The 15,569-nt window shown below is 61.0% G+C and overlaps 1 protein-coding gene across 2 annotated transcripts in view; it reads left to right on the forward strand.

The window, feature by feature from the left end:
• Positions 1-15,569, forward strand: part of NCKAP1L (NCK associated protein 1 like) — a 71,094-nt gene that overhangs the window by 28,402 nt on the left and 27,123 nt on the right. For both annotated transcript variants that reach the window (XR_013348460.1, XM_077838403.1), the window contains exons 15-26: positions 1,379-1,437; positions 2,740-2,885; positions 3,899-4,031; positions 4,362-4,481; positions 5,373-5,512; positions 6,101-6,232; positions 6,718-6,936; positions 7,923-8,053; positions 8,844-8,941; positions 9,621-9,714; positions 10,125-10,207; positions 11,763-11,843. Coding sequence is in view for 1 of the 2 variants with exons in the window: in XM_077838403.1 (XP_077694529.1) it covers positions 1,379-1,437; positions 2,740-2,885; positions 3,899-4,031; positions 4,362-4,481; positions 5,373-5,512; positions 6,101-6,232; positions 6,718-6,936; positions 7,923-8,053; positions 8,844-8,941; positions 9,621-9,714; positions 10,125-10,207; positions 11,763-11,843 (1,436 nt within the window). In the remaining variant the exon portion in view is untranslated. The remainder of the gene's footprint in view (positions 1-1,378; positions 1,438-2,739; positions 2,886-3,898; positions 4,032-4,361; positions 4,482-5,372; positions 5,513-6,100; positions 6,233-6,717; positions 6,937-7,922; positions 8,054-8,843; positions 8,942-9,620; positions 9,715-10,124; positions 10,208-11,762; positions 11,844-15,569) is intronic.

The following is a 15,569-nucleotide window of genomic DNA, read 5'->3' on the forward strand; positions in this document are numbered from 1 at the left end:
AGCTGAAAAGTCCAAATCTTATTAATCGCTCCTCATATGGAAGCTGTTCCATACCCCTAATAATTTTTGTTGCCCTTTTCTGTACTCTTTCCAATTCCAATATATCTTTTTTGAGATGGGACGACCACATCTGCAGGTGGTATTCAGGGTGTGGGCATACCATGGATTTATATAGAGGCAACATGCTATTTTCAGTTTTATTATCTGTCCCTTTCCTAACGTTTCCCAACATTCCATTGGCTCTTTTGGCTGCCGCTGGCGCGGTGCACTGAGTGGATGTGACAGGGCAGTACGCTGCAGCCAGCCAGGACCAGCGGCCAGGACCAGCCTGTCACGGCGTCCCCAGGCCATGCTCTGGACCTGCTCCCTACGCAGCCAGGCAGGACTCTGGGGAGCCTCCTCTCTGGGAGCAGCCTGTCTGCAGGGCAAACAGCTCACCCGGCTTCCACCGTCCTGGGTCTGACCTTGGAGTATTCAGCATCCTCTGCCCCTCCGTGTGCTTCCCACAGCAAATCCGCCCAGGCAGGCTCCTGGGGAAGCCAGAGAGTCCTGCACCCCAATTCCGCAGTCAGATGTGACTCTCAGCCAGCCAGTAAAACAGAGGTTTATTAGATGACAGGAACACAGCCTAAAACAGAGCTTGTAGGTACAGAGAACAGGACCCCTCAGCCGGGTGCATTTTGGGGGGCAGTGAGCCAGACAATCATGTTTGCACTTCACTCCATGTCCCCAGCCAGCCCCAAACTGACACATTCTCCAATCCCTCCTCCTCTGGGCTTTGTCCCTTTCCCAGGCCAGGAGGTCACCTGATTCCTTTGTTCTCCAACCCTTTAGCTATCGCCTTGCAGGGGGGAAGAGCCCAGGCCATCAGCTGCCAGGAGACAGAGTGTCAGCCATTTAGGTACATTGGCCCTTTGCTCTGCAACAATTACACTCCCTTATCCCACCACCTAGAGACTTAAGAAATGCATAGGGGAAACTGAGGCACCCCTTCAGTATTCAGAGAGAACATTAAGAATAGTCTCACTTCATCACACAGCCACCCTAGAGAAGGGAGCAGCCCTGCCAGCTGGGCTCTCCTGCACCATGCAAGCAGCCCCATGCACAGGTGTACTGAGCCAGGTAGCTTTGCAGCCCCAAGGCCCTGTCTCTGCCCCTGCTGCTGCGGGTCAGGAACACAGAAAGTAGGGTTGCCAATTTTGGTTGGATGCATTCCTGGATATGTCATCACATGACATAATCTTTAATTAAAGGTTAATCTTTAATTCCTGGAGACTACAGATAAATCCTGGAGGGTTGGCAACCCTAGCACAGAGGGGAGAGCCCCCAGCCCATGCGGCCGCTGCCAGCTCTCTAAAGCTGCTTCTCTTTCCTGCAGTTGACAAAAAGGAGAAGTTTGACTTTTCAGGGCTTCGCCTGGACTGGTTCCGGCTGCAGGTAACTCCCTCCCCATAAATTTGCATCCCCTTAGGGGCTGGGCATCTCCCAGGGCGCACACACCTCACCCAGCCCCCTGCCAGGCGCGCACCAGCAACACCTCCCCTCCCCTGCTCAGCCCCCTGACAGGCAGCAACTGGCAACCCCTGACCTCCTGCACCCAGCCCAGCCCCCCACTAGGGTTGCCAACCCTCCTGGTTTGGCTGGGAGTCCCCCGGAATTGGGCTCGATCTCCCGGAGGCAACTGAACCAATCCAGGAGATTTTAGGCTGCTAAAAGTCTGGTCAGCGATGCAGTGGGGCTAAGGCAGGCTCCCTACCTACCCTGACTCCATGCCACTCCTGGAAGCAGCCGGCATGTCCCTGCGTCCCCTAGGCGGAGGCTAGGTCAGGGGGTCTCTTCACATTGCCCCTGCCCTGAGCAGCAACTCTACAGCTCCCATTGACTGGGAACGGGGAATCGTGGCCAATGGGAGCTGTGGGAGCGGTGCCTGCAGGCAGGTGCATCGCGCAGAGCCACCTGGCCGCCCCTGAGTCTAGGAGCTGCTGCTGGACGTGCCGCTGCTTCTGGGAGCCACCCGAGGTAAGTGCTGCCTGGCTGGATCCTGCACCCCGAACCCCCTCCTGCTCCCCAACCCCCTACCCCAGCCCCCTCCCACACCCAAACTCCCTCCTAGAGCCTGCACCCGCCCCTGCACCCCAAACCCCTGTTCCAGGCTCAGCCTGGAGCCCCCTCCCACACTCTGAACCCCTCAATCCCACCCTCCAGCCCAGAGCCCACACCCAGTCCCACACCCCAACCACCTTCTCCAGCCCGGTGAAAGTGAGTGAGGATGAGGGAGAGTGAGCAATGGTGGGAAGGGGGGCTGGAGTGAGTGAGGGCGGGGCCTTAGAGAAGGGGCGCGGCAGGGAGCGGGGCAAGGGCATTTGGGTTTGTGCGAGTCGACAGTTGGCAGCCCTACCCCCTGCCACACCCACATCGGCTCTGCTCCATTTCTGTTCACTAACTAGGGCCAGGGCCTGACTCTGGGCTCCCCTGCCCTGGGAGCTCCCCCTGCCCAGCCACAGGCCCATGGGAAAGGCAGCTGGGAGCGGGAGCAGGTGGAACGGCTCCTGGCAGGGCTTGACCTCGGAGCTGGCAGCACCAGGCACACAGCGCCCTGCCCTGGCAGCTAGCAGAGTCGCTCTGCTTGACTTGGGGAGCCGCAGGTCTGATGGTGGGGGAGAGGTGATGTGGCTGCCCTGAACCCTGGGGCTGGGCTCTTTCTCACCCACTTCTCTGCCCCCCCCCATCGTCCCCCAGGCTTACACCAGTGTGGCCAAGGCCCCCATGCAGCTGCGTGAGAGCCCGGACGTGGGCCGTGTGATGAACCTCATCATGTTCCACTCCAAGATGCTGGACTCACTGGAGGAGCTGGTAGTGGAGACGTCGGATCTGTCGGCCTTCTGGTGTGTATGCACAGCACCTGGCGCGGGCAGGCCAGCACCGCCCAGAGCCCGGGGCCGGTGCTGGGCCTGCCTCAACCCCATCAGTGCCTCAGTTTCCCCATCACACCATGTGTTGCCGGAGAGGATCTGCTGCCCTCGGAGCCGTGGTGTGAGGCCTGTTCGCTGATATTTCTGAGCAGGGATCGCTCTGGGAACCCTGGACAGTCAGATGGTGGGTGGGGAGAGTTGGTGCAGCTAGCCCAACAGCATTGCTAAGGCCTGGCTTCAGGCCCTGGGCTCGGCCCATTCAGACCCACACCCCTCCCATAGGGAACCACACACACACGTGTGCACAGCCACTGATCCAGGGTCTGAGGGACAGAGATGGCAGCTGCAGAGGGCACAGCAGCCAGTGGGATCCAGGCCTCTGAGCGGGATGTGAAGGGGCTGGGGTGGTGCTGCTCACGCAGAATCAGACGCGCACACACAAACACGGAACCACATGCACCTGGAATCACACACATACACACAATCACGGAATCATACACACATACACACACCTACATAGAAAGGCAGATGCGTGCGCACACAAACACAGAATCGCACACACATCGAATCACATGCATACACACAAATACAGAATCACACACACACAGAATCACATGCACACACCTACGTGAAAAAGCATATGCACACAAACACGGAATCACACACACATGGACTCACGCATAAATACAAACACAGAATCACATGTACAAGGAATCACACAAACATGGAATCACACACATACACACACAAACACGGAATCATATGCACATGGAATCACATGCATACACACAAACATGGAATCGCATTCACATGGAATCACACACAAACAAACACAAGGATCACACGCACATGGAATCACACATATACACACAAACACAGAATCACACGCACATGCCTACATGGAAAGACACGTGTGTGTGCACACACAGATTTGCAGGCAGACTCTCCCTGCCCCACCTGCGCTGATGTGTCCTTCTACCCGACAGTTTCTACATCCGCCCCTTTGAGAAGCTGTTTGCTCTGACCATGGAGGAGCCGGCCATGCTGCGCTTCACCATCGCCTTCCCGCTCGTCTGCAGCCACTTTGCCCACTGCACCCACCCCATGTGCCCAGAGGAGGTGCGTGCCACTGTCGCTGGGGGCATGCGCGGTATGCATGGGGGAGGTGGGGCACACGGGGGGCAATATAGAGGGGAAGAGAACCCCCTGTGGGAGGGCGGGTGGGCATGCATGATGATGCATGTGGGGAGAACTTGAGGGGAGGAGGGGAGATGCATCGGTGAGGAGCAGGCGGGGGACACACAAGACAATGCATGGGAGGAGGGGCAGGGGTGCCGACTGCCTCCCCCATGGGGTAAGAAGCTCAGTAGCTGGCATTTGAGATCTGTGGCTGGAAGGTGCCAGGTGTGGGGGGCAGAGCCGTGAGCCGTCCCTGGCCTCTCTCCGCAGTATCCCCACCTGAAGAGCTGCAGCCTGGGTCTGTGCAACAACTTCCTAGAGGAGATCGCCAAGCAGGCTGCCAACTGCATCATGGACGCGTGTGCCGAGCAGCGCAAGCTCAGTGAGCAGGTGAGGGGTGCAGCACAGTGCTGGGGGGTGCCCAGGGGATCTGCCAGACTGGGGGCCCCTCTGTGAGCAGGTGAGTGGCATGGCATGGTGCTGGGGGGTGCCCGGGGGAGCTTCCACCCTGGGGGCGGTGCCAGGAGCAGCTGCCAGCCTGGGGGCTCCTCTGCGAGCAGGTGGGGGGCATGGCACAGTGCTGGGGGCCCCGGGGAAGCCACCAGCATGGAGGCCCCTCTGCGAGCTGGTGAGGGGTGTGGCATGGTGCTGGGGGAGCTGCCAGACTGGGGGCACATCAGTGAGCAATGGGGGGTTCTGGGGCATGGCATGTGACTGGGTGGGCTGCCTGGGTGAGCTTCCAGCCTGGGGTTCAGCAGGCAGGTGAGGGGCACAGGGTGTGGCATAGTCCTGGGTGGGGTACCTGGTTGAGGCGCCAGCCTGGGGCACCTGAACACACAGCAGCAGTCGCGTGTACCAGGTTTGCTCACCATCCGGGCACACTGGCTGAGGGCTGTGGCCGGCCCTCCACAGGCTGCTCTCCAGGCTAGCAAACCCCTGCAGGGCTGCTTGGTGCTGGGGGCTCTGGAGATGGCCGTGGTTGGAGTCATGTAGCCTTGTCAGCGAACCAGATGGCCAGTGACGCAGCTTGCTGATCCCTGGTGGCGGTGGGGGGTGGGCAACAGCGTGGCCAGCGGCTCTGTGGCAAGGAGAGCCAGATGCCAGGCAGGTGGGATTCACCCTGGGCACAGCCGTGCTGTCCCAGTCACAGGTGTGTCCTGCACCAGGACTGGGGCATGCGGGGAGGGGACGCTATGTGCATCCGGGGGGCTGCCAAATCCTGGCCCGCCAAGCTCCCAGCCCCTCCCTCACTCAGTGCCCCTGTCTCAATCTCCTGGGAAGCTGCTGCCCAAACACTGCGCCTCCACCATCAGCAAGGCGCGGAACAAGAAGGCCCACAAGCAGCCCCCCAAGAAGGGGGAGGCGGAGCGGGACAAGCCGGGGGCCGAGAGCCAGAGGAAGGACCGGATTGTGGTGACCAAGTAAGCCGAAACCATGGGGGGCTCCCAAGGGGCATTAGAGCTGCTCTGCCATCCCTGGGGGGGCCATTCCCATTCAGAGGACTCCTCCCCCTGTGCCTCGGATGGTACAGGGGCAGTGGGGGAACAGGTTCTGGGTCCCCAGAGCGGCTGATGGCTCAGATCCGGGAAGCGACACTGGTACCTGGCCCTTCAAAAGCACTCCCAGCCTGCCCGCTGCCCGAGATACACTTGGTTCATTGGACTGCCCATTGCCCCTCAGAGCGCAGGTGGCAGCGAACCCAGGTGTCCGGGCTGCCCATCGCTGCTCGGAGCAGAGGTGGGGTGAACCCAGGCATCCAGGCTGCCTGTTGCTCCTCAGAGCGAAGATGGGGTGAACCCAAGTGTCCAGAATGCCCGTCGTCCCTCACAGAGCATAGGGGATGGTGAACCCAGGCGTCCAGGCTGTCCACTTTCCAATTCATTTGAATGATCCCACCACATTTGGGGTCTGAGCACTAGGGTGCGTTGGGCTGACAGGTGTGGGAGAGGGGCCCGGGCCCCAGAGCCATTTGCGGTGAGCGGTGACCGCACCGGTGTCTTTGCCCCCAGCATGGACAAGCTGCACCAGATGCTGAGCGAGCTCTCCCTGAGCGTCAACCATGTCCCCAGCTTCACCGTGTTTGAGCACGTGGTCACGCCTGCCGAGTACCTCAGCAGCCACCTGGAGACGCGGCTCAACAGGTATGTGGGCCCCGTGGCTGGCTGGCTGGCTGGGTGCGGCGTGTCCCTGCCCATGGTCCTCAGGCAGGTGGGTGGGGACAGCGGAGCGGCGTGTCCCTGCCCAGGGCCCTCGGGCGGGTGGGGATGGGAGTGCGGTGTGTCCCTGCTCATGGCCCTCGAGTGGGTGGAGATGGTGACATGGTGTGATCCTGCCCATGGCTCTCAGGCAGGCAGGTGGGGAGGGGGACGTGGCGTGATCCTGCCCATGGCCCTCAGGCAGACAGTTCGGGAGGGGATGCGGCGTGTCCCTGCCCATGGCCCTCCGGCAGGGGAGACTGACTCGGCCATGGGTGCTGTTACATCCACAAGCCCCAGCCAGCTTCTGAGCTGAATTATGCTGGGAGATGCTCATTTGGAGGGAACACGGTAGGAGGGCTGGGTGCTTTCAGGGGGGAGGTTGTGGGGGTCTGTGCTGGGCCCCCTCTGAGCCCCACATCCCCTTACAGATCCTTCGTGTGGATGGCCAACTACAACCAGGCTACGCAGGAGATTGCGCGGCCCTCGGAGGTGCTGGTCGGCCTGCGCTCCTACATCGCCTTCATCCAGTCGCTGGGGCAGTTCACGTGTGTGGACGCCAGCCGCATCATCCGCAGCGTCCTGCTTCAGCAGACACAGCCCCTGGACTCCAGCGGGGAGCAGACCCTCACCACCATCTACACCAACTGGTGGGTGCCTGGGCTGGGGGCAGCCTGGCCTGGGCCACAGGGCAGGAGAGAGCCCTGAGTACCCCTGGGCCGTGGGGCGGGAGAGCCTGCGAGATGCCTGGAGGGATGGGGGAAGTGGGAAAAGCTGACCTATGAGGAGAGGTTGAAAGTCTTGGGCATGTCAAGTGTAGAGCAGAGAAGGCCAAGGGGGGACTTGACAACAGTCTTCAGCTACGGTCAGGGCTGTTCTGAATAAGGCCGATGCCCAGTTGTTCTCCATGTGCATTGATGGGACATGAAGGAAGCCAGGGAGATCTTGGTTAGATAGTGGGAAAAGCTTCCTGACTTTTGGGGTCGCTGGGCTCTGGAGCAGGCTCTGAGGGGGTTGTGGAATCCCCATCACTGGAGGTTTGTAGGAACTGGTTGGACAAACCCCTGTCAGGGACGGTCCCGGTGCCCTACCTCTGTTCAGGGGCCTGGCCTATGTCGCCTCTTGTGGTCCCTTCCAGCCCCACATTTCTGTGGTTCTGTGCACCTGGGGATTCCATGGGGCTGGAAAGCCGGTGCTTGGAGAGCGACGGGTGGCCCTTCCCTGTATGGGGCAGCAATGGGAGACACAAGCCCCTCGACCTTGCACTTTCTGGGCAAATAGGGCAGGGGAGGAGAAGGAACAAAAACCTACTTCTAGAGCCAACGAGGGGGCAGGCTGCCCATGTGAGAGCTTCCCTTAGTCAGTGCCCCTCAATCCTGACCTGCAGCCCCCTGCTATCCCACCTCTGGGCTCCCCGCCAGCTCTGCCAGTGCCCCTCAGTCCTGACCCGCAGTCCCCTGATATCCCAGCTTTGGGCTCCCCACACAGCTCTTCCAGTGCCCCTCAATCCCATCCCATGCTCACACACCGGTACAAGGGAGTTTGGGCTCTGGCAGGGCAGACTAGGAGCAGGCTGGGAGAACAGTGCTGGGGCCTGGCTGTCCGGTGTAAGTGGATGCTCTTTGGCTCCATGTAGGTACCTGGAGGCGCTGTTGCGCCAGGCCAGCACTGGGGCTATTGTGCTTTCTCCTGCCATGCAGGCCTTCATCAGTGTCCCCAAGGAGGGGGAGCAGAGCTTCAGTGCAGAGGAGTTCTCAGATATCTCAGGTGAGCTGTGGCAGCTCCATGTCCTGACGATGGGGCCGCATGACGGTGGGATGCAGAGGGAGCTGCACGGCAGTGAGACAGCTGGCTCTGGCTCGTTCTGGGGACGGGAGTGAGGATGTGCGGCAGCAGGACAGCCGGCTCTGGGGACAGGGGGTGAAGACACGCGGGGACAGGACAGCCGGCTCTGGGGACGGGGGGTGAAGACACGCAGTGACAGGACAGCCGGCTCTGGGGACGGGGGGTGGAGACACGCGGGGACAGGACAGCCGGCTCTGGGGACGGGGGGTGGAGACACGCAGTGACAGGACAGCCGGCTCTGGGGATGGGGGGTGGAGACACGCGGTGACAGGACAGCCGGCTCTGGGGACGGGGGGTGGAGACACGCGGTGACAGGACAGCCGGCTCTGGGGACGGGGGGTGGAGACACGCGGTGACAGGACAGCCGGCTCTGGGGACGGGGGGTGGAGACATGCGGGGACAGGACAGCCGGCTCTGGGGACGGGGGGTGAAGACACGCGGTGACAGGACAGCTGGCTCTGGGGACGGGGATGGGGATACACGGTGCCCGGCTCTGGGAACGGGGTTGGGGATGCACGGCGGAGGCCGGCTCTGGGGCTGAGGGTGGGGACGCACAGCAACGGGACGGCTCCGGAGATGGGGCTGGGGACGCACAGCGGCGGGACGGCTCTGGGGACGACAAGTCTTTCTGGGGTGTGCGAGGGCCTGGGCGTGACCCAAGCAGGCCAGAAGGAGCTAACGCCCCGTGAATGATCCGCTCCCCTCCCTCCAGAGATGCGGGCGCTGGCCGAGCTGCTGGGTCCCTATGGCATGAAGTTCCTGAGCGACAACCTCATGTGGCATGTCACCTCGCAGGTGGTGGAGCTGAAGGTAGGAGGCTGGGGCAGGAGGGGCCACTGCTGGCTGCACTCAACTCCCCAGGGCTGTGGGCTGGGCAGGCAGTGGGAGTCAGTGCTTAGAGCAGAGAGGCCAGGACTCCTGGGTTCTCTGGGAGTGGTGTGGGGTTAGTGGGTTAGACTGGGGGGCTGGGAGCCAGAACTCCTGGGTTCTCTGAGAGCAGTATGGGGTTAGCGCAGTAGAGCAGGAGGGCTGGGAACCAGGACTCCTGGGTTCTTTAGGAGCGGTGTGGAGTTAGCGGGGTAGGGCAAGGGGGTCTGGGAGCCAGGACTCCTGGGCTTTATTGCCAGACCTGTCACTGACTTGCTGTGTCCCCAGTGGAGATATCCCCTGAGCTCCCAGCTAACTGCGGGGAGCACAGGGCCACCGCTCCTAGGTTCATGTGATTGTTATACGGGGCTCAGTACATCCGTGTCTGGGAGTTCCCTTCAGAGCTGGAGGTGCTGGCACTGGGCAAAATACTGATACCAGGGAAGAGTCCCATGGCAGCAGCCCCTGGCTCTGGCTGAATTGGGCATGGCTGGTTCTTGCACTGGGTGAGTTGGGCCTGGCTGGTTCTGGTTCTGGGTCAGTCGGGCCTGGCTGGCTCTGGCTCTGGCTGGCTCTGGGTCTGGCTGGCCCCCATTTACCATGGTGATTGTTTCTGTTGCAGAAACTGGTGACCGAGAACATGGACGTGCTGGTGCAGATCCGCTCCAACTTCTACAAACCTGAGCAGATGTTATCATTGCTGCCCAGGCTGACGTGTAAGTGTCGTTCCCCTGCCCCCATAGCCCCCTCCCTGGCATCTGCATGGAACCCCCTGCCCGATCCACAGCCGGCTGAGGATGGAGTTCAGGGCTGAGCTGCAATGAGCGCTGAATGGAGAGGAGATTCAGGTGGGGAATAGCGGGGGGAGGGGAACAGGACTGATGGTTGGGGTGAGAGGCACTGGCAGAGCTGAGGGCTCAGGAGGGGGCTGGGGGTTGGGGTGAGGGGCACTGGCAGAACTTGGGGTGAGGGCTCAGGAGGGGGGCTGGGGGTTGGGGTGTGGGGTGCTAGTGAGATGTAAGCAGTTCCCAGGCATAGGCCAAGGGGTATGTTGTACTCCGTGTGATTTGCAGCCCCATCTCCTGTGTGTCCTTGCAATTCACTCCCGCTCCCTGCTCTCCCCCAGCTGCGGACAATGTACTGAAAAGAATGACCATCATTGGGGAGATCCTGAGCTTCCGCTCCATGGCACAGACCGGGCTGCATGAGGTGGGTGCTGGCCCGTCTAGGGCAGGTGCCGTGCAAGGCCAGGGCCAGCTCATCTCAGGGGGGTGCAAGGCCGAGGGTGGCCCGTCTCGGGGGGCTGAGCGAGGGAGATGCTGATCCATCTGCAGGGAGCACCCACGCAAGGCTGGGCCTGTCCCGTCTGTGGCTGGCAACATGAGGCCGGGAAGAGAGGAAGACAGGTCCAGTGGTCAGGGCACTAGCATGGTACTTGGGAGATCCAGGTTTAATTCCTTGCTTTATCGCCCCTGGGTGACCCTGCGAGTGTGGGTCTCTGGGCCTCTGTTTCCATCTGTCCCATGGGGATCCTAGCCCTTCCCCACCCCACAGAGATGCGTGGGGAGACTGTGAGGCACGCAGATACGGCCCATCGAGAGATGGAACCACTGTGGCCTGCTCATCCGTTAATCGTCTCGTGTCTCTGGAGTGAGAGTCTCTGTGGGGCGAGCGGGGGGTGAGCTGTGTTGAGCCCTGGTGGCTCTAGGATGCTCCAGAGGGTGAATTACCAAGCGAAGTGAGAGGGCCCCAAATGTCTACACCGCAGTTACACAGCCCCGCGAGCCCGGGCCAGCCGCTGGTGTCTCATGGCAGTGTACGCAGACCCTTAGAGCAGCAGCCCTGGGGGTTGCTCTAATTTGTAGCCGGCCGAGCTGAGTTGCAGCACAGCCCAAAATATGTGTGGGCGTGACACTCTAGCCCCGCCCCCTCCTGCCCCTGGCTCCACCCCTAGTACACAACCATGGAAGTGTCGGAGGGCAAGTGTTAGTGTGTGATCAGAGAGCACCCGAAATGGGGGAGGGACTGCTTTGTGTCACCCCTGCCTCTGACAACTATGAGAGCCACATGGTCCAGCCACTCCCCCCAGGCCAGGGGCGGAGGAGTTGGCTGCTCCCACTATGCACCAGCCTGGAAGGCAGCATCGGAGCTGTGTGGGGCAGGGCTGGGGAGCTGGCCTTTCACACTCTTCATGGAGCATTATGGGGCTGCGGTGGAGGGGAGTCACTGACCCCCCCAGCCACATTGTTGCTGGGGACGTAGCAGGGCAGGAGTGGTGAGTGTCCTGCATCCCTCCCTAGGACAGGCCTCTGGGGCCAGACGCTCCTGCAGCTGATCCCAGCTCTGCCCAGGTGGCTTCTCGAAAGCAGGGACAGTAACTGGCCCCAGCCCCTCTCCGGGGGCTGCGGGGAGGGTTCATTGGCTAACACCTGTGTGGTGCTTGGAGAGCCTCAAGCATTGCATTGCTCATTTCCTGCACTTGGCTGCTAGGCAGTTGTTAAACATCTGCCACATCCCACCCCAGCGGTGGCTGCATATCAGTGGTGGGTGAAGTGCTCCTGGCACAGTTTGTGCAATACCATTGGAGTCTGTGGGGTGGAAGGGCAGAGGGAAGGGAGCTTGGCACCTGTATGGGCATCTTCATACGTCCTGTGATGCAGAGAGGGAGGGAAGAGCAATGGGGCAAGTGCCAGGGGCTGCTACATGAGAAGGGGGCGACCTGTGTCCATTGCCATCTCAAGAGCTGGCTCTCTCCTCGCTGCAGGTCTTCTCCAACCGCTGCCCGTTTCTGATGGGCCCCATCGAGTGCCTGAAGGACTTTGTCACCCCAGACACAGACATAAAGGTGGGGGCGACCCTCGTGCTTCTCTCTGCTGTGGGTGGGCTCTGCGGCTAGGCAGGCAGGTCAGAGAACAGGGTGGGCTGCTGGGCGGGCAGCCTCCCGCCGCTCTCCACACCAGGGCCCTGGGGCAACTGGCCAGGGCGGCCCTCCTCCTGCCAAGAGCCTTTACCCAAGTTGGGGATCCAGCATGCGGCAGCGTGTGCCACGCCCCGCAGCCTCCTAACCGTGGGCCAGGGGGTTTGTCCAGTCACGTGGGAGACGCTCCCTCCCGCAAGAGACAAAAATCACAGCTCCATTCCAACCCCCAGCACAGCTCACTTTGACACTCCTATCTAGCCCCCTTGTGGCTGCCTGGCTCAGGTTCTCAGGAGCGGCGGCCGGGGGTCTGCAGACCCAGTCGAGGATGGGCGAGGGGTGCTGCTGCTGGATGAACCAGAGATCTCTCCTCTGCACCTGGGTTAATATTTATCCATGAGCGTGATGGAAACTCTGGGTCTGAGTTTAGCCCCTGCCCATGCTGCAGAGATGGCCATGCTGGATGCCTGCCCGCCACAGAGGGAGTCTGGGTCTGTCTGAACTGTCGCCTTGCAGGGCTCTCGGCATCCTCCCGGCCAGCAGCAGCCTCCCCGGGTCACTCTCTGCAGTCTCCAGGCGGGGAGTGCTGGGGGCGAGTAGCTGCCTGGGCCTGGGCCAGTGATTGCAGCTGCTGGGGGCTGCTGCAGAGGGGAGAAGTGCTCAGAGCTTGCCGCGAACCCTCTGCCCTGCCCTGAGGGAACCCAGGCCTCGTATGGTGCAGAGACCCAGGGTAAGAAATGGAGACACCCCCCCCCACACACAACTCCCACCCCGGTGCCAGGGCTGGGTGGGCCTCTCTTGGAGGCTGTGCTGGGGGCATAAGCCCCGGGGGAGGGGTCCACTACCAGAGGGTGACTGGCCAGAGCAGCACCCTGGGGACGTGTCATCTCAGCCCTATGGGCCTTGGTGGCAAAACTCCCCTGCCATCAGTGGGTTGTGGTTCAGCCCACAGTCCCCAGGGCTGCCCTGGCCGGACAATCTTGTGTCCAGGGCCCTGGCGGGATCGTTGACCTCCAGCCCTGGGTGGGAGTGGAGTCTCCTCTGGAGAGCAGGTGCCCAGGCAGGTGCCCAGGTCAGCTGGGGGCCTCTCTCGGGCTAGGCAGACCTGCACCGAGCACTGCCGAGGCGTGAGGCGTATTGTGCTCAGCCCTGCGCTGTGCCCCCAGCCCGGCCAGCACCGTTGCTCTGGACAGGGACGCTGCACTGCCAGGGTGGCAGGGTCTGGGGATGCTCTGTCATGTGGAGAGGTCGAAACACACGCTGTGTCCTTGGGGTTGGAGAACATTGTGGGACTTGATGAACTTAACCCTGTAAGCCAGAGTTTGCCCTGGGCTCAGCACGGGCACCTCCTAATTGGGCAGAGCTGGGAGGTGCAGATACAGTTGGCCCTGACAGGTCCATACCGCTCTTGCGCTGGTCCCTGGGGGCGTGACATGGTGTACGAGCACGGTGGGCTCCTGCTGGCTTTGGGGGACGGGAATGTTCTGGCATGGCGGATCCCTCCCAAGGCGTTGGCTCACAGGGTTGTGTTTAGTGGCTGCCAGTTCAAATTGTGCTTTCCTGGCTGGGCCCCCTTTTCAGCCTAAAGGAGCTGCTGTTGTGGGGTCCTCAGGGGCACCAAGGGGACATGCCTGTTAGATGGGACCCATCCTTTGAACTGATATTTGAAAGGTCGGCCTGAGGGTAGTGGCAGAGCAGAGCAGGTGTGTGTTAATGATGCAGGGTGGGAATGCAGAGCAGAGCAGCACGTGTGTTACTGACACAAAGTGTGAATGCAGAGCAGAGTGTTCGTTAATGATGCAGAGTGTTAATGCAGAGCAGAGCAGGTGTGTGTTAATGATGCAGGGTGTGAATGCAGAGCAGAGCAGGTGTGTGTTGATGCAGGGTGTGAATGCAGGCAGGGTTTGTGTTAATGACGCAGGGTGGGAATGCAGAGCAGAGCAGGTGTGTATTAATGATGCAGGGTGTGAATGCAGAGCTGGGCAGGATGTGTGTGTTAATGACACGGTGTGAAATCCGAGCTGGGCAGGGTGTGTGTGTTGATGCAGGGTGTGAATGCAGAACTCGGCAGGGTGTGAACGACGCAGGGTGTGAATGCAGAGCTGGGCAGGGTTGGTGTGTTAATGATGCAGGGTGTGAATGCCGGGCAGGGTGTATGTTAATGATGCAGGGTGTGAATGCAGAGGTGCAGTAGGGTATTTACTGTACAGCAGTCCATAGACAGTCAAGTAGTGGTGTGTGGTGGCCAGGCATTGGGCTGGCTGGGTATGAACATGCCCACGCTGCCAGAGAAGCACACTCCAGCACTTGCCCATATTTCAGAACCATGGACAGAGGGCTGGGAACCCCACTCCAGCTCCATTTAGCAAGATGGGTTTCACAGCACCGAGAGGAGGACATTGGATCTGGCCATGTGGCACACTGGCCCGTGCCACACCCCCTGCGGGGGTGAGTGTCACCCTGGCTGGATTCAGGCAGATCACACAGGGGCTCCAGCCACCGGATCTTGTGATGGCAGCACACATCTGCCATCTGCAGGCTGAGCTAATCTGTCATGCTGAGGCCTGTCAGATGTGGAGGTGCTCAGCAGGGCTGGGAATGAGTCACTCCAGGCCTGGATGCCATTTGCACGTGGCAGATGGACCATGGGGCTAGACTCATGCAGCTGGAGCCAGTGATGATCAGTGAGAGATGGAGGGGAGCCAAGAACCATAGAGAGCATAGGGAAGAGCTGCCTGGAGCTGCTGGTTGGGTCCTGTCCTCCATGCCCCCATTGACCCCAGTGTCCTTGTGCAGGCAGGACTGGGCTGGCCCAATGCTTCGAGAGCTGGGGTTGTGGCACTGTCATGGGGGATGAGCATGCAGGAGCAGTGGGGAAGATGCAGGTGGGATTGGCAGCTCTGTCCCCAGCATGCCCGGGGCTGCTGTATCCATCCCTCGTCCCCTCAGCCAGAGCCAGGCCCTCCGCTGTTCCCTAGGGGGATGGGCTGCACCCTCAGAGCATGGAGAACCTGCGAGGAAGGAACTGGCTGCTGCAGTAGAACTAGTGTGGTGTTAGCAGGCACCTGGCTAGAAAGAGCAGGGAGGCCCGGATGGTGCCTCTAGCAGCCAGAGGGCCCAGCCCGGACTGAGGGGCCTGGAGAGGGAAATGCACACTACATGCAAACGCCCGCTCGGCTGGGGTCCAAGCAGTGGTGAGGAGCATACAGGGAGCATTGCTGGGAGCAAGACACAGGTGTGCAGGGCTGGGAGACACAGCCATGTGTCCTGATCCACGTGCAAGAGGATGGACGCCACCGGCGCAGATCCCCAGGAGTTTGGCCAACACAGGCAGGAGGGATGGGTGCATCTAGGTGCTGTCCTGTTTTACTGCTTCTGCTTCCCAGGGCCATTGATGGGGACTAGCCGGGGGACAAGCCTGAGAAACACCCAGGGAGGGCTGGGTCTCTGGGCAGTGTGGTGTTATCTGCAGAGAAGAGCCCCAAGCAGAGCTGGGAGAATATCAGTACCTGGGTAATTGGGTCAGGGTGGTCATACCCTGCATGAGCCCCAGGGGGCAGTAGCAGACAGCACATTAGACCTCTGGCTAGGTGCTGCCTTGTGCTATGGCAGGTTTAAAGACAGGGACATCTGGGGCTGCATTTGCTGTGGGGG

The sequence above is a fragment of the Eretmochelys imbricata genome, chromosome 20, assembly GCF_965152235.1.
Source record: "Eretmochelys imbricata isolate rEreImb1 chromosome 20, rEreImb1.hap1, whole genome shotgun sequence".
NCBI lineage: Eukaryota > Metazoa > Chordata > Testudines > Cheloniidae > Eretmochelys > Eretmochelys imbricata.